We start from the raw sequence: 20,692 nt of genomic DNA, 5'->3' as shown, positions 1-20,692 counted from the left end.
GGGAAGAGAACAAAGTCTGTTTAACCTCTACGGAACCCAGCAGATCCCTGTACAGAATCCGACCATATTTTGCAGTGATGGAGAAGTCAGCCAGGATATGAAGGATAGAACCAGACATGTTAAGATAGGTGAAGTTTTTTCATGTCAGAAATATGTGGCAGAAAAGTATCAAAAGATTTCCAAACATCCTAGGTTAAGTCTGGCTTACCAGACAACACAGAAGATCTTCCCTTCCTCAAAGAAATTAATTAAAGAGTTAAAAGACACTGGAGCCCCAGAGAACCAGTGAGGAGAGCCAGGAGCAAATACAAGGAGTGATATTAAGAGGGAGCTGACATATCAAATGCAGTCTACCAGATACCTCGTGCTACGAAAAGGGAAACCTCTGAGGTCTTTCTCCTGCCTCTTTCTTTCTCAGCAGTTTTCTCTGGGGACAGATTTCTTGCACAAGAAAGATCCCATGCACCAAGTTACATGAAACAGCTGTGCCACCGTTACAAAACATAATACTGCCTAATGCTATTAATAGACATTTAATGAGCTCTCCAAATAGTTTCAAATGCAGCAATTTCAAATCATTGAAGACAATTAAATACAGCCTTTGCCTGAGAGTAGGTTATGTCAGGCTGCATCCTAATTCTGTTCCCTGTATTAGGGCAGAGCAGAGATGATGCATTAGGCTGGATTATGCTACCTGTCAGGAAAGTCGAAGTGAATTAGTTAGGATTTCTCAAGTGTATTGGCCTGATTCTCAGTCCATGCCTTGTTTATTCTGTTTAGACATGATTGGACTGCCTAGATTAATTACAGCACGTAGATCTCTGTATTTTGAAGGTAATAGATTAATTGCAGCGTGGAGCCAAGATGTCAAATGTCAATACTGCTCGGAAATGGGATGTGGCTGAGTGTAGGTACAGCATAGTCATCCCTGAGGTTGAAATGCCACCTTGAAGAATGGAAAAGTAGGTAAAAGGAGTAACAAGCATCAAAAAGATCCTGAGTAGTCAAGGGGCCCTATCAAACTCCAGTCCGAGAATATGTAAATGTAGGCTTTATCCATCCTTTATTCACCAGGCTGGAAAATGAACTATATTTCTAATCACTCTGAGCCTGCATCTTGTCAGAGCAAGGTGACCATGCCAGGTCCCTGTTCAGCAGCCTTTCCCATACCGGAGCTGCTTTTGCACACCAGTGCCTGCAAGGCTGCCAAACTGCATGGAGAGCTGCATGTGCCAGCAAAGTCTAAGGATCTCCCCTGTGGGGTCTCAACAGCTGCTGGGAGAGGGGTAGTTCATCTGTGGAAAGCTCTGGCAAGGATATATTTTATTTCTCTTCATTAACATTTTCCTCAGAAACTGCTGACGTTGTGCTGGAATGGCAAAATCTTGATTTGTCATTCAAAACCCAGCCTACTATAGGGTTTTCAGGGGTTATGCTTTGAAGGGTTTTGTTTTTTAAAGCTGTGATGGAAGGTTCACTGCAAGTGGACACTTTCTATAAACATTTTAATTTAGCTAAACCCCCTTTTTTTCATAAAAAATATCTGTCAGCAGTCTTTGATTAGTTCAAAAGGAACTGCCTGGGTAAATCTCTGAGTCCAGATACTCAACCTACGTCAACCTCTTAGCTGGAAGTCCTGGAGACATACCAGCAAAACCCAGAGCGATATAAGCTGTCTCTAGAATGATGTCCAAGTCACACAAATTTACATTTCCTCTGGGTTCACTGGAACTCAGCAATGAATTTGACCCACTGTACTTTTTTATCAGCATCTTTGCAGAATGCTTGGGAACATTTTTTTAGTCCAGGTGCACAGTCTGTTCATTTAGCTAGATGGCCATGATGAGAAGTTTAATCATCTTTAACACGCCCACAAGGAAAATTATTCTGAGCAAGTACAATGCTGGAGGGATTTTTGAATCCCACAACTCTTTATCTTCAGCCCTAGAAACATGGAATCAATCTGGTTGAACACGTACCAAAGCTGGACATTTATTCATTGCGACATGTGTATGCAACTGCCGGTGGTGGCAGTAGGCAAACGGCCGTGGGCCAGGAGGGCAGAAGATGCCCCCTGGAGGTACCCAACCAACCCACCACTGCGGGAAGAGCAGGAGCGCCGTCTCCAGCAGTGGTCCCCTCTGCTCTGTAGCGTGCTACAAAAGAAACGCAGCTTTGCCCACATTCCCGCCCCCCAAAATAACATTTCTAACTGTGTTTCTGGCTTTCCTTTTAGGTATGTCTCCATCCACTCTCTGTAGTTTTGTTTCATCTGCTTCTTCAGGCGTTTCAGCGGTAGGAGGGGACCGGAGACCCAGACCCACCACAGTGACCACAGTGCACACAGGGAGCAAGTGAGAGCCGGGGCGGCGAGGAGCGGGCAGACGGCTGGGCTGGCAGGGTTCCCCTGCACCATCCCACCCTGCGGTGCACGCTCCGCGAAGGACTAGAAGAAAGAAGATTTTTTATGGCCATATTTTATACTGCGATTCTGAAATGTTTCATTTATCACAAACTGCAATGACTCCAGGGGGAACGGATCTAACAGTCTCTGGTGCTGTACATATATATACATATATATAAGTATATATATATATATGTGAGTCTAGCAATGTTCTAACTAATGAACACTCATTCTTTCCCCAGTGATTTACTCTTTTCTCAGTGTAGGTAACAGTATATGTTGTATTTTTTTTCCATTAACTACAAACATCTCAACTGGATTATTTAAATAGAGATACTTTTCTGAGCATTATTTTTTTTTCTTTTAGAAAGTACTTCCAGTAACATCCCTCCATCCAGTTTGCTGGGGGATAGGCTATTTCTGTATGTAGGAATTGACATTAACTTTGCAACATGGGAGGATTTCAATGGCATGCCATTTCTTGATCCTCAAATTGGACTGCAAGTCTGTCTGGCTTTAGCAGAGCTGTTACTGCTCAGATTAAGAAACTGCTGCTTTCCCTCCCCTCCTCCTCCTTGAAAGCCATGGTGAGAGTTAAATTGCCACCAGCTGGGAGCCAGCGCATCCTTGGCCTCATTCCTGTAGCGCTGGGGATCTGCAGCACCCCTGTTTCAGAGGAGAGGCAGATATACGGTGCCCGTCAGGAGCCGAACAGAGCTGAGCAAACAAAATGGCAGAGCACGGTCTCATCCTGCAGCTCCTATCTCCTTCGAGCCGCTGTGCGTTAGGAGCAGAGCGAAAGAAAGGGACTTGTAGTCATCCTCTGCCATTGACTCGCTGTGCTGCCCTTGAGCAAGACGTTTAATTCACCGGCCTCCTCCTAGCCTGGCCTCTGGCACGGGGCGCATCCAGCCTGAGGGCTCTGTGCCAGAGGTGCTGAGGTCCTGCAGCTCCTCAGGGCCTTTGCCCGGTGTTGCTGATGCTCAGCACCTCCCAGAGCAGCCAAAACCAAGTCTTGGAAAACAACTGGCAAAGCTTGGACCTTAATCTCGGCATGCCTGGGTCACACCCCTGGGGAGAGGGGTGATGCTCGCATCGCTCCATGAAGCACTAGCAGGTTCTTGGGTGCAAAGTGCAGGATCTGGTGGAGCTCTGGCCAAGGGCTGGCGAGGAGCGCTGAACTGGGAAAGTAGGACCTCCCCGAAAGGCACAGGCACATGCAGGGACAGGGGTGGCACTGCCTCACCCTCCTCCCCAGAAGCTCGTATACAAAAGCAAGCTCAATTTCTCCTTTTTTTTTTTTTTTTTAATTATTAAATACATGCACTTCCCAGGCTCTGTGTGCTGGTACCTCATTTAGGAACAGCCACTGTGAGTGTTGTGCAGCTGTGCATCAAAGCAGATTGAAACAGAGAGGAGAGCGAATCTGCCCAGATTTGCTGAAGGGCTCCAGGTTACTTCTACGCTATTCCCAGCTGTGGTTTTCCTTTGAGGAGGAGAGAAGGCAGTCAGGTAGCAGAGGCAGGCACCCTTCCCCAGCCACTGTGAGCCTCTCTCACCCCAGACAGGTCCATCCCCAGCCAGAGGCACAAGCCACTCCCCGCAGCATGCTCTCATTGCCACGCTCGCCTCATTCATCCTGCACGAGAAATTGTGAAAGCCAGTCAGAGGCACAGCTGAATGTATCAGGCAATAGTAACCGTGCTGGGAAAAGCCATAAGATACATATTTTTAATTGAGACTTCAAAATCCTGCTTCAGCTTCAGTTTGTTGGCTTCGACCGGCTGAGCTGGGATTTCATCCATCGTGTTTTGAGCGCTAAAAGCCGGAAAAGCAGGTGGCAATGAGCGTTGACTCTGTTCAAAGAGGCTACCGCTTTGGTGGCACTTAAACCTGTTTCACCTGATAGATGTCTAGCTTCCTCAGCATTAATCTGCTCCCTGTTTTCAGAGGGCTGTGGCACATCTGAGTGAGCCCCTGGGAGCCGCTGGTTACCTCGATCGTGTTGTAGCCAGCATGGATGCTCATGCAGAAAGGCTTCAACCTCAGCTTCTCATTTGAGGAACGATGCCAGATATTGGTCTCTTAGGGGTTGGTAGCAAAACTCCTTATGATTTCTCTGGTGAGGACTTCTGACCAAGATTTGGGCAGACTGAAGGGCGAAGGATCTCCTCGCTGCAAGTCCCCATCCCCAGGCCGCTGCCACAGTATACTCCTGCCCCACTGACAGAGTAGGACAAGCTTTAGTGGCATTTACCCCCAGCGCTCTTTATGTCTTGCTGCAAAGGTATGTGAAAATGAGTATAATATAATTTAAACTCATTCTAAGGCCACTTTATTTTGCCAACCTGAGCAAGGAAGCTTTAGGCTAGGAAAGAATCCTATCCCAAGAAATTCAAGTTATTTTGAACCCCTGTGATTCCATAAGCGTAGCTGGCCCTATTCTGCTCCGGTTGCAGGGATATAAATAGGCAGTCTCCCAGTTTGGTGCCAGTGGAGTTTCCCACATTTACACACGTGCAATCAAAAGCAGGATTTGGTTAGGGAATATTTTTGTCTTTGTAGAGTGGTTTTAAATTTAAGGATCAAGCATTCCCTCTTTGCCTTCTCTTCTGAAACCTGAGGTCTGGTTTGAACTTGAGATAGTTTCTGAGGCCACTAATCAAAATACGGTGTCCAAACGTATCTTGCAGGGGAAAAAAAAAAAAAAAGCAAATGGATTTCCATCTGCAAAACAAAGAGCAGTGATGGGAGCAAAGGCAGACATAGTGTCCTGCAGCTGGGGGGTTCACAGATGCTGGGTGCCCCTCCTTGCTGGATGCTTTCTGTATTTTTTGTTGAGAGGGGTATTCTTTCCTTCCACACTTGGGATTAGAGTGATTTGTTTTCCTTCCTGCAAGTAATATTCGACCGTAGTTGTGTAATTTATCATCATCATTCTCTTTGGCTTGCTATCAACTGCTGGGATCTTAAAGACAAGAAACAGAAGCACTTAAAAGCAAAATTGTTTCTTTCTGCTACAATTTTGGGTGCTGGGAAGCTCTTCTTTTGTATCAGTGAAACACAGCTGGAGACCTGACCAGGGGTTCACCACGTGCTTACAGATTGCTCTTTCCATTGAGTCTTGAAGTATCTCTTGATTAAAACTTCTCAGTTTGAGTCTGGATAAATCTGTTAACAAGGATGACTTAGCAGCACCCAGGCCAGATTTACAGAGGGGGCTGGAGCCGTTTGACTCTCTGCAGCACAGCCTGGTACAGTAAACATTCGGGCATCACTTGCCAGGGACGCTCCAGTGCCGTTGCGTGTCCTTCCCCTGCCCCAATCCACCTCTGCGCAACCACTCTCACAAATGAATGCAAAACCAGGAGTAAATAGTGTGTGCATGTGGGGAAAGCACTAATAGCCCAGAAGCAGAAGATTCAAACCAAATCCCCAACTGGCCTTGCAGGTAGGAGCAGGTAGAAAAATTCCTTTGGGCTCTTTCCCAATGAACTGTCCTACTAAACATGTGTGATTTGCTCCTCACATGAGGACTTCAGCCTGGACGCACCTTGTCTGTTACCCTTTTCTGCTTTACTCTACTGGCACCGATGTGTTTTTCCTTTGTAACTTGTTTTCCTCAGCTCCTTCCCCTTCTTTTTGTTTGCTTGCAGCTCTGATTGTTGATTTTTACCTCCAGAGTCACAGAGGCCATCTCTGATGCCAACAGCAGTGCTCTTGCTGGAAAAACAACAACAAAACAAAAAAAAATCCAGAAAACCTCCAGCTGGCCCCTTAGCCTGCAGAAGAAGTTGTGAGGACAGGCTGCCCGTGAACTCTGTGAGCTGAAAGTCAGTGTTGCAGTGGCAGGGGCTTCTGCTGCGGATTTTGCATGTAATTTCATTCCCAGTGCATCCCAACTTTCTGCTGGATCATCCCTTCTGCAGCACAAAGTGGATATTGGCGCCACGGCACAGCTAGTGGGGAAGTAGGAGTACGGGGAAAACCTGGCAGTGATGCTTTCCTGAGACTGTGTTACTCTGTTGGTGATGTCTCTTCTGTCCTGATTGCTATTGTACAGGTGCCATTGGAGTAGTAGGTTTAGCAAAAAAAAAAAAAAAAAAAAGTAGGATTTTAACTATGCCGTGTGTGTCTGTTATGGTTGTGGTACTGAAATAAAACCAAGCAATGATAGAGGTTCGTTCCTGATATGAATCAAACCACAAAAAGGGGTGTCAGCCCACTAGTAGACATCTCCATGTAGTTTTGCAGTAGGCATTAGATAGGGGTTTCCTCTGTGCATGTGTCCTTCATTCCTCCATGGCTATTGACAGTATTTTTTCCTATAACCGGTTCTCCTTCTGCACAGCCCTGAGGGACTTCGGGGCTTGGCCAAAGCTTTTCCCAGCACCAGGAGCCAACACAGCCCCTGACCTCTGGCTTTTCTGCCCCAGCCCTCTGCAAACCAGAACATGGACCTCCAGGGTGCCCAAGAAATGCAATGGCAGCTGACCCTGAGGCTGCCCCTTCCTTAAGTGTGACTTTATATTTAGGGAAACAAGCCTCCAGGGAAAGCCAGATACCTTTTAGCTATTGAGGAGCAGTGAGAATATTGTCCTTTGATGTGAACTTGGCGTTAACTGGATTGGATATAGGGAAACCTGTGCTATTATTTCACCCTGTGATAACAGCTCCAGACCAGAGCAGCACTAGATGAGCACTGATTGATTTTGCCAACAAGTTCATGCAGACTGTAGCCTGTTGCTTTTGCTCTTTCCAAAGAGCCAGGGGATTCATCTACTGGCAAAATAACAGTTTCGAGACTGAGCCCCGAGGTACAGAAGTATCATCCTTTCAGTGTATGGAAATTCCCATTTAATAGGATTAGTTGCGTTCTTGCTCCCATGCGTATTTATCCGTCTGAACTGGGTCCTGAATGCATCCCAGAACTTTGTTATCATGCCTATTTGCACCAGAAACTTGATGCTAAGAATTACACTCATTCAAGCAAAAAGCAGAAACACACACAAAGACTACGGTATCCAAGGAAAACAGCATCGAAATCAAGTGCAGAGGATTAGTTGGCAAGTCACTGTGAGCAATGGCTGAATGAGGAAACGGCAACCTGCTTACAAACCTTGCACGAACAGAGTTTCCCCTGGTAAATTAGTCATTCCAGATTTCTTGCCCAGCAGCAAATTTTACACAATCCCTTTTGTTTTTCCCGCATGCCTGCAGCTGGGTCCTGCCTTCCCATCCCGTCTGCCAGGGTGGTCCGATCTCCGTGACACACGTGTGTGCGTGTGTGTGTGCGTTTGTGTGTGTGTGCATGCGTGTTGTGGCCCCAGGGATCACAGATCCCACCAGTGGGAGGTCAGGAGTTGGTTCAGGTTTTTTGGTCTGACTTTGCATGGTTGGGTCAAAGCTGTGTAAATAGTCTTTGTAACGGAGGATAAAGGCTCTTTAGCCCAGACTCTGGTTTTCAAGACCCCTTCCCCACCATGAACCATGCCAGTGGCATTTTTTTCCTCCTCTTCATAAATGATAAGGTCAGAAGAGCGGCTCTTACATTTTTTCCATACTCAAGGGTGGAATGAGGGCATGTACGCTCACAAGTGTTGTGAAAAAACACTGCTGAACTAATGATGACATCAAATGTCCAATAAATGCATGATACTGCACTGCATGTGTTAAACTGCTGTTCACTGTTTCTGTATTTCCCAAGCCTTTTCTTTATGCACATTCAACCCAACCTTTTCTTCGAGGGGTTTACTTCTACGTTTTGCTTTTAAATGACTCGATGTATCTGTAAGTCGAAATCCATCGTTAAGTTTGAGTAAATGCAAAAGCTGATGTTTTGTAAACAAGATACTGCAAAGCCTGATAATGTATTTTGTCTTTCTGTTGAATGCTCTGCAGCATGTAGAGGAAGAGTCACCATCCAGAGCAGCTTAAAACTATGCAGCAGTCACGAACACACGTCTAGAAACAGGGAGTCGGGGAGGGGAGGATCCCTTTTTGAATACAATGCTTAAAAATCTGACCTGCATCAAAAATTCCTTCCCTGGGTTGCTAATGCTCAGGAGTACCGAGAAGCATGTTGGTGTGTCTCTCTGTTTTTTCTTTTTGTTCGTTTTTCTTAGTCAAATTTTAGACCGATTCACTCAATTCTTAGTGTATTTCTCCTCCTACAAGATATTTCTTTCTCACCTCTTACAGAATGAACTGCATTTTGGGGACCAGGATGCTGTGATTATTTGCCTGTACAAAATAAGGCAGAGAGCTGAGCTAATTATCCCATCCTTTCTAAAGCATCTCCACATAAATACTAGCATTTAATCTTTGAGCCTCCATGTAGTACCACCATTTATCTGTGGAAGAGTTTGGTGTGGTAATTTCCCTCTTCCACATGGAAATTACACCCTTGCCTTCTCTTCCCTTCACCCATTTTCGTCCACGCTGGTCTTTCGAAGGCAGAGTACAGGATGGCCGCATGGTACTTGTAGTAGCTACAGCCCAATCCTCTTGTGGGCATCAGCAGGGCATTGGTCCCAGCTCCTAAGTGGTTCCTGTGTTAGCGTGGAAGATGCTCAAGTTCCCAATACTCAATGTTAAGCCATCTGAAAGGGCTGGGTTCCATGCTCTGGGTTCCTGGCAAGGGCATGCCAAACAGCGGGGCTGGAGAGAAAGCACCATGCCAGTGGTGTAGGGAGCAAGTATCAGTCCTTGGAAATTCTGCAAGGGACTGCTCCATGGTGGCTAAAAGCACCAAGAATTCTTAGGCCCACCTTCAAGGCTGGTGCTTAGCCAGGATGCTGTGCCACTGCTGAAGCACTACATGGCAACATAAAAAATCATCATTAATAGTAATTGTAACTAAGCCTGAGCTCGGATTGCTGAGGCAGCACATGGTGCAAGGCTCCATGAGGAGGTGGACGTGCACTGTGGTTCTTGGTGGGTGGGAGCCCCTAGGAGGATGCTCAGGGTAGCTCTGAGCTTTTCCGTCTCTCATCTGCATCCCCTGAGCCCAGCACGTCATCACACATGCTATGTCTTACTAAAGCTGTAGCATGACCCCCAAAGTGAAGAGCATGGAAGGTGATAGCTCAGAGGGAGATACAGTGTGACTCATATTTCTGGTCAACACATCAGCATCCTGTTGCACATTGGCCTCTAGTTGAGAAACAGCATTTTGGTCAGTTTGGGCCTTTTTTTAGGTAGTTATTTGATTTGGGTCAGCAAACGATGAAAAAAAAACCCAGTCTGCCCAGACTAGTGACTCCCCAAATATCCCCAACTGCAAAACATCTCTCAGTTGACTTTTAATGAAAATGCTAGCATGTTTTCTACAAAGGCTTAAACCTTAATCAAGGACTGTCAGTGTGCCTAATATTGCAGGTCTTGTGATTGATACAAGTTCATAACAGCATCCTTGTCCAAACAGAAGGGAGAATGTGTATTTACTCCATGCATGTATTAAGGCATCGCAAAAGTTTTATCTGCATAATGAGTTTGCAATACTGCAAATTGTTAATGGGGCTACGTCGCAAGTGGTTCTCTGCCTTGACAATCATGTATACATATCGAGATTTCTATCATAATGACAATTTAAAGGGGTGACTAATTGTTTTCCTCCAATAAATCCAATTAAATGACCCTGATGTGAAGTCTGATGTTTTTGAGTGCATGATCTTCCACCTATGTCTAAGAAAGGGAGCGAATCATTTCTATGGCTGCTCCACTTCATTGAGTTTTATGCAACGATGTCCCTTTATGTCCCAAAGGACAGTGAGATTTTTTTCATCCCCAGTTCAGTCCATAGGGAAACAGATGAAAAGGACGATTTACCCTTCAGGTGTTTCCTAAAGCAGCTGTCGGAAGTTGTGCTGAGCATCAACATACAGAGATGTGGCTGTCTCCCGGGGGCTGAGAATATCTGCATGGGGTCGGGTAAAGGAGATGCAGTGGTTGGAGAGTGCTGCCCCTTTGAGCTGGTCCTGGGGATTTACACAGCCTGTGGTGGGAATCATGAAAAAAGATGTGATTTTCACTAGTGTTTCTGAGTGCCCTTGCAGTCAGCAGTGGCCTCCAAAGGCTGTTGTGTGCGCTCCATCATTGGCTTCCTTTTCCTCCAGACTGTGTTCCCAGTGTGTATTATGACTGCTTCCCCCCACCCCCTTTTTCTTAATTTGCCCCACTTTGTTTTCTGTTTTTCTGGCTTTCACTCGCTGACACACTAGAATTCCTTCCCCTTTCAAAATAGCTGGCAAAATCTCTACGTCCAGACAAGTGTTGAGCACCCAGCAGGAAGGTGAGCCCATGCTTGAGGTCAAAGCCAGGTGGTTTTAGACTTCTAGTTCAATAACAGAGCTGAAAGGAACAGCAGTGGTAATGGCCAACTCATAGCAATATAAAGAGAAGGGAAAATTACTTAAACAGCTTTTATACTGTGAATGAAGAAACAACCACCAGAACCAATCTGACTGATTACTATTTCAAAGCTGTGGTATGCAACTGTGGCCACAGAACTAGGATTAGATACTGGACTATACTTGGACAGACGAGATGACCTCCCATTTGTGCTCTGGAAAAGCACATCTATGGGAAGGAACATCTTGGAAAAGTACATCCATGTACAAAAACGGTGTCAGGGAGTGGGCTGGAGCCACAGTGTGACACTGAGGCACAGACACATGATTTGGCGTGTCAGGAGGAGCAGCAGATCCTGTAGAAAGGCTCTAGTTCCCATATGTGACAGACCTGAAATCTGACCATCCCTTCATATTCAGGATCATGCTCCCACCTGTGTAAGTTAGCTCTCCTGGTTTGGCTCAAATTCTGCAGACTTATGGTAGTTGAAGGCCTATCCCACCTTTGACCATGAAATGGAAATCTTGGCCAGGAAAACCTTCTTCTCATATCTTGGTTTTCACAGTTCCTTTGTAGGCTCAGTGATCACCCAGTGCGCACTAAGCTTTTCCTAGCTCCCAGTGAGACAGGACAGAAGATCACCGCAGGACCATTGAAATCCTGATGTTGTAAGATGGGCTCTTGGTGTCATGTCAGTATTTACTTGATCTTTGCATGTTTTCTTCACTGTTACAGGCTCAGCAACAAATTCTTGGCTGTTTGAAACAAATAAGATATAATGTTGGTACAGAGAAGCCAGAGGGACAAGACCAAGATGGGGCTATAGAAAATATTATGCTTGCAACCTTGCCAAGATCCGCAGCCATGTTTGCATTGGAGGGAGGTGGACTGTCCTTATTTTAAAGTCTTTCTGAGTGTTGGTATGCACTGAGGGTCTGGACTGTGCCATACATCAACCTTTCTTCATGCTATACGAAGCCCATTTCTCACCTCTTTTGGTCTTCAGTGCTGTCCCTCAGCAGAACCAGGGCTCCGATGGGCATCGCTAGGATATGGGCAGCTCTTCTTTTGCAGGCAAGAGGAGTTTTGCATGAGTGATATCTGTTGAAGCAGAACATGTGCAGGTGCCCAACTTTGAAGGCCATCCAATATGAGCAGGGATAGACCACCCTGCCCCCCCCCAGCCAGACGATGCTGAGGAGAAGACGTTCTGCACAAGGCTTTCAGCCACAGCACTTGTTTCCTTGCAGTGTATACAGTTCTACCCTTTCTCTGGTTATGCCTACGCTGAATTTCATCCTTAAGGCCAAACCAACCTCCCAGCTTGTCTGTGAATCCACAAAACCGTATTTTCAGGTATGGGTTTCTGACGAGCCCTTTGGGGACTCCATGAGAACATAGGCCTGTGCTGTCCCAGAGCAATCCCAGGACACCATAAGCTGCCACAGGGACAAGGGGGCATGCTGTTCCCATCACATTATGCTTCCTGCCAACTCTGAACATCCCTCAGGAAAAAGGTCCACCTCATCGCTGTGGGTATGTGCCCTGCCCAGCACATATGAGTCCTTGTTTTGGTGGAGCCTCCCAACAATGCTGAATTCCTGTGACGGTAACCATTTTTATAACTGTGGGGGTGGGGAAGAAGGACCATCTGGATCAGCACTGCAAGTATTCAACTGAGTATTTCCAGATTGTTTGGCGTTTGGTCTTTCTGGATTACATTGGGATAAATTCCTGACGTCCAAACTCTGTTTACTTATGCCGAATTCGAAAGTTTCTTTTCTATTTTCATCTTTAGTTTTTTTCTTTCTATAATTGCAATATTCTGATAACATCATGGCCAATTAATGGTTCATTTACCTTTTTCATAAAAGTGTTTTGTTTAGGGAAATTAATAATAGCAGAGTTGAGAGGCTATTTGTTGTCCCATCGAACTTAAGAGCTTTGTGCTTTCTTTGGCGCCATATAGGCTCTTGTATGTTTTTCATTTTCTTTCTTTAGGGCAGAAGCAAGAGCGTGTTCACATGTCTGCCTCAGCTTGCAGTCTAGCAGTGACCAGAAATGTATAATAAATCTCAAACAAATACTGCTTTTTGTTGGAGGCCAGCTGGGCAGGTATCCTCCATGCTGAAGAGTCGCCTATCACATTTATAGCAGAGATACTTCAAGTTGTCATTTGCTCAAAGTAGCATCTGAAATGTAACTTTCCCTCCCAGTCTCTGATCCACTGCAGCTCAGCGTAGCACCTAAGCGGCTTAGATCCCTGATCCACAACGGGAAGAACCTGTGCCACCAAAGTTATAATCATGGTGAACCTGTACTGACCTTCAACGGAAGTTGATGGATAAACTGCTCTTCTCAACAGATAGAACACAGGTACACGATTGACACACACCGGAGTTGTAAAATATATAATACAATACAATACAGTACAATAAAATGCCATTTCTTATCACATTACACTATATAATACTATATCATACCAACCATACCTTACCATACCACACTATATTATACTACATTGTATTATTACATATTATTTTCTGCCAGACCAAAGCAGAGGGACAACATGGCATAAACTGAAGGTTTGGGACTAGGCTACTATGCTTTTTCAGTACTCAATGATAGGATTTTGTCATGTATTTCAAATGTGGAAAGATGAAAGAGGTCGTGCTTTCTGGTATTTTTTGGTCACAATATCTATATCTAGAGAGGAAAATCAGCTATGAGCAGGCTAGGACTGAATTCTTAAGACAATGTTTACCTTCACTGCCACCAAACATGTCAACATCAGAGTCCACTGCTGAGTCAACTGATGGTCACCCTGGAGGCTCGTGTTGAGGGACTTCCAACTCCTCTTTCCTCCCTAAGTTTTTGTAGTAGTTACATACTCATTCCTGATGTGCTTTGCAGGGGTCTCAAGACAGAACCACAGAATGCTGGAGGTTGATAGAGACCTCTTGGAGGTCATCTAGTCTAACCCTCGTGCTCAAGCAGGGTCACCGAGAGCAGGTTTCCAGGACAATGTCCAGATGGCTTTTGAATATCACCAAGGGTGGAGAGTCCACAACCTCTCTGGTCATGGGCTTCACCTGCCTGGGGCAACAGACTGCAGCATTGACTGAGCCTTCACTAATGTCCAGATAACGTACAAGTTAGTTAAAGATCCCAAGGAAGAATTCAGATTTTGCTTTCAATCTTCACCCTTTGTTTTCCTTCTTTTATTGCACAGAGAAACTGAGTGTCTGCACAAATACATGTTGATAAGGTCTAAAGTCTAAATGTTTTCCTGAAGGACAACTTGCCATGATGCTGGCCAAGAGGATCATTAAGGGTAGAAAAGTAACATTATGCAGCAGATGTCATATGCTTGAGTTTACCAATGGTTCACATTAAACCTATGGACAGAACCAACTGTTCAGCAATTCTGCTGGAAGAAAGACAAAGACCTTTAAGGAAGAGCCAACAGCTGTGGTTAAGAAAGATTTGTTAGCATGACACCTGTGGGCTTTACTTATCTGAGCAAAGGAGATGGTGACAGATCAATGAGATGGTTTATCACCAAATGTAGCCGAACAGATGGATGGGGTCCAGACACCTATGCCTGGAAGTCACTCTGCACAGGGCTACGTACAGCCACCGCATAGCTGGGGAGGGCTGTTTTGCTGTGCACCCAGGCAATGCCCCCCAGCAGGCTGATGGACCTGTACCCGGCTGTGCCCATCACCAGTAAGTTGTGCTAACGTGAGCTGGGGACCTCGACTGGAAAGTATTTCATTCTTTAAATTCTGTGGCAATGTTAACACAGTAATTCTGTTTAGCATCAGCCTCATAACTTGTTTTGATTATCTATGGCCTTATGGTGGTGATTTAAACCTACTGATTTATTGATTCAGTCTTAATTGGGTCCTGAACTGGGTCATTGCATCATTCTATCTTTAATTGCTTTAATGAAAGTCTAGCAAATTAGGCTGGTAATAAGATTGCTTAGAGGGACTTTTGCCTGTTCATGCTTCTTAATGAAATCCATAAAAAGTGAAAAAAGGAATGAGCTTATCCCACTGAATTGCCTCTTGTATCATGGAGTCTGAGCGAAACTCAGAAAATCAATCATCTGCAGTGCCCTTGTCTTTCCCACCAAATACATGTCCTCGGAAAGAGAAAACTTAGAACATCAGCAAACATCCCCACAGAAGAGGAATGGATGGAAGAAAACAGTAAAATGGAAAGCTAAAACCTGGATTCCAGTTCCCGCTTTTCAGACTTCCTTTGACTCTGCATGCAAATTGTTTAGGAAGAACTAAAAACCAACTTAGATCCCAAAAGTGAACTTCATCCCAGTGGCCAAAGCACACCCTGAGAATCCCTCCTGTTCTGGAAGCCCAAATCTCTGTGGTTTTTGAGGTCTTTCATCACATTCTAAAAAGTTTGTCTCGTCCCCCTTGTCTGTCCTGGCAGCTTGGTGCCCGGACAAACATTTCAGGCAGAGGACTCAGCAGTGAGAAGGACCATTTTCTCCCTACTGTCTGTCATGACATCAGTGAGAGGCAGTCTTGGCCATCGTGGTTGCCCTCCATCACCCCTTGGTACTGCCCATTGCCTGCACAGGTCCTTACCTCCTCTTTCCTGCTAGATTTCCAGCAAGGCTCCTGCATCTGCAATGCATTTTCTACCCACTGGGCTAATGAGCTCTATATTGCCAAAGCTGCCTGTAACTTCTTAATGTCCCCCTGTTTTATGGCTGGAAATATGCTGCTGCTTCCCACTCCTTGCTCATCAGTGAGGACTGTACATTGCATCTCACTTGACACTGGCTCCTGCTGCAGAGAAAATATCATTACTTATCAGCAGCACAAAGCCCCCCGCCAGCCCCGCTCACACACCCCAAAGTCTATTTCTATAAAGAATACAAAGAATCTGCCTCGAAGATAAAGTTGTGAAACCAAAGCAAATCTGCAGTCAATTAAAAAACGACGAGAATTAAGCACACAGCAGATGAGGAATACAAAGTTCAGGCCAGCTTGATCCCCAGCGTGACAATGCATTTTATTTTATCCCTTTAGCAGAACAGGCATTTTTGTCTCCACATGGGCTGTAACGATGTGGCTGGAAAGCTTCCATTGCCTTTAATTAAAACAGTGTGATTACATTTTCCTTTCCCCGGCCTGTTTAGCCCCTGAGTCAGTGCACAGAGCTAGGTACCCATCACAGGTGCTCTGAGTGCAGCACTAACCTCGCTCCACTGACCGGGGCCGGATCTGGCACCCTAGTAGCCCATCCCTTGGCTGCCCACAGCTCTAACTGCGGTGCCATGAGGTCTTAGGTGCCATAGTAGGAGTCAGCTGTCCCTAGCTGGCTGCATCTGAATTCACACATTTTAGGACAGTTGCAGCTGGTACAAAAGAGCCTCCTACCAGGTCAGACCCGCCAGATCAGAAGGAGATACATTATATTTGCAAAGCCAACACAACGTGTAGTGTTTTAGTTTTGCTTGAAAGACAAATCAGGCAAGGTTTGTGTCCAGTGCAGGATGGCTTCATATTTGCTGCCTTTGTCTGATGGATTTTGTGTCTTACAGCATGTGTTTTGGGAGCTGTGTAAGCAAATGTGGAGAGGGTGGACTTGCTTTTGCTCCATGACTGTGATAGCTGGTAGCTGAGACAATGTGCTGGCCTCTCGTAGCAAACAGCATCTGTGTGAGCTGCATTTGGGTGTTGCATGAGTCCTATGTAGCTGCAAGGCTGGATTTGCGTGATTGCACTTGCAAGGATGGGGCCGGGAAAGAGATGTCTGAGATCTTGAGCAGTTGTCCTGGGGCCGGTCATGCAGTGAAGGTGCTCTGCAACTGGGCTTTCACCTGCGAGCCAAGGAGGCCTGCCGAGGGAGCCACTCCAGCCCAAGGCATGGGTCGGGGTGCCATCCTGCTTTGCAGGCCAGGAAGGTCCAGTTCCATGGATGCTTCATGGGCAGCGTTCACTTTGTCACTGGCAAGGCTTTGCTGGAGGTGTGAAGGACCACTGTCTGCATAAGCGTGAAGCAGGCAGATTCGGTTCAAGGGGATGTGTGGAAATCGTTTCCCTCCCCAGATACCCTGGCCACAGACAACCCACATGGCTGCAAGAAGAGCAGCCCCCCGCACCCAGCATTTAAGGTTCGATAGGTCCATGTCAAGCCACTATCAATGTATTATCTCCTCCTTACGCTCACCTGCGTAATTGTGCAGAGGTTGTGAAGGCTCCTGGCAGATGTCAAACACCTCATTAGTGGTGCTGATGTCTTCTGCCTCAGGCTGTACCTCAACAGGTTGGGTATTTGTTGTCTATGCTTGTCCAACATACCCTGAGTATAGAGACCTGTTGAAGCATTCACGCATGTTACAGCACATCAAGTGTAAGTTATCCCCCAGGTCTGGCACCTTCAGGATTTTCATCTGAATATGTGCAGTCACCCAGAAGCTGCCAATCCTGGGCCTGGGTGCTGCTCGTTCCCTTTAATATTAAATTGCTCTTGGATAAAAACACAAGATGAGCGTCTGAATCAGGCTGTGGCGTGAAGGCTTCTCCCTGCTTTGGTCAGCATCGGTTTCACTGGGTGTCAAAGCCCTGCTCCTCGCAAGCTGGTCCTGAGCGGTTTGTAGTCCTGGCTGTGTTTTGGTCCTTTCCCAGCCTGGGGCTTTGGCTGCAGCTGACAGCTTGGTGACAAGGGTGGGTCTGAGGAAGGTATTTAACCATGGTTTTAACTTCCCATGGTGTCATGCATGGTGTGCTACGCTGTGTATTACGTCATATATTAAAAGCACACACAGTCACTAAAGTTATGGTATTGGCTGGCTCCACCCTTGTGATTATTTTTTAATATCTATATTGTTATCAATTTTGGGTTTTGTTACTAATTATTCTACTAGTATTGATTTTAAACTTTTTTCTTTTTTTACTTTTCATTGTTATTATTTATTCCACTATTATTTAATATCATGTATTGGCCTTTTTATTTCCTTGGGCACCCACTGAAATAAAGGAACTGCCCAGTTATCTGGGATGTCCCTTTGGCCCAAATCCCCTGTTCCCTCTGCACGGTCTCAATGAAAGCACTTAGTGATGCCTGGGAAGTGTCCCGTCCTGACCCCCGGGCTGTGCTGGGATGCAGAAATACAGAGGGGTTTAGCTCAGCAGCTCGGTCTGTCTCTGCAGGGTCTTTTCTCCCCTCCAAGGTGACTCTTGGATTTGGGAGGGCCTGTGCTGCTGGCAATTCGGTGCCTGCATTGACCATCTAACGTTGCCCAGTCCCTATTGAAACCTTAATACTCTTCATCAGAGTCCCTATACCTTTTCCGTGGGGTTTGCAGCCTGCTCCCATAACCAGCTCCTGGTCTCCAATCAATGTGAAATCCTTTCTCATTGCTTATCTTAAATGAGTTTGGTGCTGCTGCTGCAGGGGTTGTTAAACAGCTCTCCTGTTCCAGACGTGCCTGCATGGCAGGGCTTGGGTGATAGTTATCAAATGTCATGGAGGGCTGAAGGAAAGATGGAAACATAAGATTATATTATTATATCATATGCTTTGCATCCCTTAGTGTGCTCAGCAGCTCAGCATGTGCCATTCGCAGTGATCAATGTGGCAAATGCTATTGCAATGGGGCTCAGAGCAGTGGTCTCATTGTCGCCTTGTGGAGGTGAGATGCTGGAAGGGATGTATGCAGCTCTGGGTCTCGAAGGGATTTGGTATGCTCATGAGGTCTGACTGATGCTCAGGATGCTCATGATGTTTAACTGATGCTCAGGACCTTGTCCTGACATTTAAAGATGATTCTCCCAAACTGCTCTCACCAATTTGTCCACCTCATTGACACTTTCAGTGTCCTCCTGACACCCTCCTGCAGCTCCCTCCTTGCTGGAGGAGTTGGATTAATTTGATTCATCTCAGCCGTGCTCCAGCTCACAGCCCTGCTTTGTGATGGGCCATTTAAGGGTAAGTTCAGTGTGGCTGTGCCACTGGGTGTGCGGTGGCTTGTGTTTGATGCAACTTGTTACCCGCTTGTGAGAGGGACATAGATTATCAGGGGAGCATCTCAAACAACGGGGGTATGAGCAAAAGCAGCGGGCACTGCCATGCTCTTGTGTGTCCTCATGGCACAAGAGAGCAGGAGGTGTTTTTTGAAGTAGGTGAGCTTTCATGGTGTTGCAGGTTCCTGGGCATGGAAAACAGCCTTGTTCCCCTAGATCTCAGTGGAAATGAGGCCAAGAGCATTGTTTTTTGTCCAGACTCTCCATCTTGGACCATCATATTGCGCTGTATCACCCAGCCGTGGTACAATGCTGGGGATCCCACCTGCAGCCAGTACTATTGTGGTCCATAAGACTGGGACAGTGAAACTAGTGAAGAGGGAGACTTGGCTGAGTGTCTGCAGCTGAAGAACTCTTAACCCTTTATTATAACCTGCCTGAATTGGGGTGGATTTTCCACAGAAATAATAGACTTGATATAAAAATGTCCTCATCAGACTCCAGCTCTTTGCTCTGAAGATGGTGATGATGAAAAAATCAACAAAAATATTTAGAGAAAAAGAAGATGTTTTTCAGTTGCAGACAGCCCCACAGATGGTTGACAGTTTGGAAAATATTTTTTCTGTGCCCTGTGGCAGAGAACGGCACCAGCACGGAAACTTTCAACCTGAACAGTGTAAATACAGCTACTGGAAGTGTTGTAAAATCACAGCTGTCCCGCTCTTCTGGCAAGCAGTGCTGGTTCCAGCTGCAATTATAAGATTTGTTTCTTGAGGCAAGAATTAGCTGTTCATCCTGTGTTCTCAGGGAGCAAAATTAAGCCCTCGTTTTGTGTATGTGAAGAAGAATTGATTGTAATCCTAAAACTAGCCTGAATCACCTATACATGCACAAGAGAAGTGAGGTCAGGTTTTGAGATGTTTTCTTTTACTACACAAAATGTTTTCTTTGCTGCCAGCTTCCAAGTAACACGCTATACCTATTGGTGCATATTGCAATTTCTAACATCTCTGAAATACATAATTTGAAGAAATCATAACCCATGATCTGTTTTCCTCCAGAAGAGCTGCTTTTCCTGGCATCAAGAAATGGGAAAAATAATTTATTGACAACAGTCTGTGACATTTCCTCTTCCTTATCTCTTAAGGCCAAGCCTCCAGCTAGCAGGGTATTTCAGAAATAATCATAAAAGAAATATTAAAAAGAAGAAACCAAAACAGTTGCCCCGTTCCCATGGAAATGCATGGGAACAGTTCAAGCTAGCACCCCTTTGTGATGCGGTCATGTGTTTGTCCTCGGATATCGACCAGAGATCAGGCATCTCATCCTCTCTGTTGTCTGCCTGGGTTTTGCTGGCATGGCAGATGAAATAAATCCCTTTTGCTTTGGAGGCGCTCTGCTTTTCTCTGGGCAGGAGAAGTGGAACAGAAATGTCATCTGAGACATAAATAAGTGGATGGGACACCCTGCTGCTCTGTGCTTTCCTCCTCCCTTCTTGGCTGGTCCAGCCTGTCCCTTGTGTGCTCTGGCACAGCTCAGTGGGAGGGTCCCACTGTTCTCTCCCCAAGCCAGCAGTGACCCTGCAGGAGTACCTCTGCCCATTGGACCCGCTCTTATCTCCTGGGTGAGAAAGAGATGAAGAAATTGGGCTGTGAAGGTTAAAAGAAGTGTGGCCAGCAGGTCAAGGGAGGTGATTCTGTCCCTCTACTCTGCTCTGGTGAGACCCCACATGCAGTACTGAGTCCAGCTCTGGGGCTCCCAACATAAGAAGTACATGGACCTGTTGGAGCGGGTCCAGAGGAGGCCATGAAGATTATCAGAGGGCTGGAGCGCCTCTGCTATGAGGACAGGCTGAGAGAGTTGGGGTTGTTCAGCCTAGAGAAGAGAAGGTCTCCAGGGAGACCTTATAGCAGCTTTCAAGTACCTAAAGGGG

The 20,692-nt window shown here is 46.0% G+C and overlaps 1 protein-coding gene across 1 annotated transcript in view; it reads left to right on the top strand.

The window, feature by feature from the left end:
- CAMK1D (calcium/calmodulin-dependent protein kinase ID) overlaps positions 1-6,486 on the top strand; it is a 178,888-nt gene extending 172,402 nt beyond the window's left edge. The window contains exon 11 of the mRNA XM_009883008.1: positions 6,061-6,486. Within this exon, the coding sequence (XP_009881310.1) occupies positions 6,061-6,107 (47 nt within the window). The 3' untranslated portion in view covers positions 6,108-6,486. The remainder of the gene's footprint in view (positions 1-6,060) is intronic.
- Positions 6,487-20,692: the final 14,206 nt, after the last annotated feature.

Source organism: Charadrius vociferus, unplaced genomic scaffold (assembly GCF_000708025.1).
Source record: "Charadrius vociferus isolate BGI_N301 unplaced genomic scaffold, ASM70802v2 scaffold32, whole genome shotgun sequence".
NCBI lineage: Eukaryota > Metazoa > Chordata > Aves > Charadriiformes > Charadriidae > Charadrius > Charadrius vociferus.
This window is presented reverse-complemented; position numbering and strand designations above follow the sequence as displayed.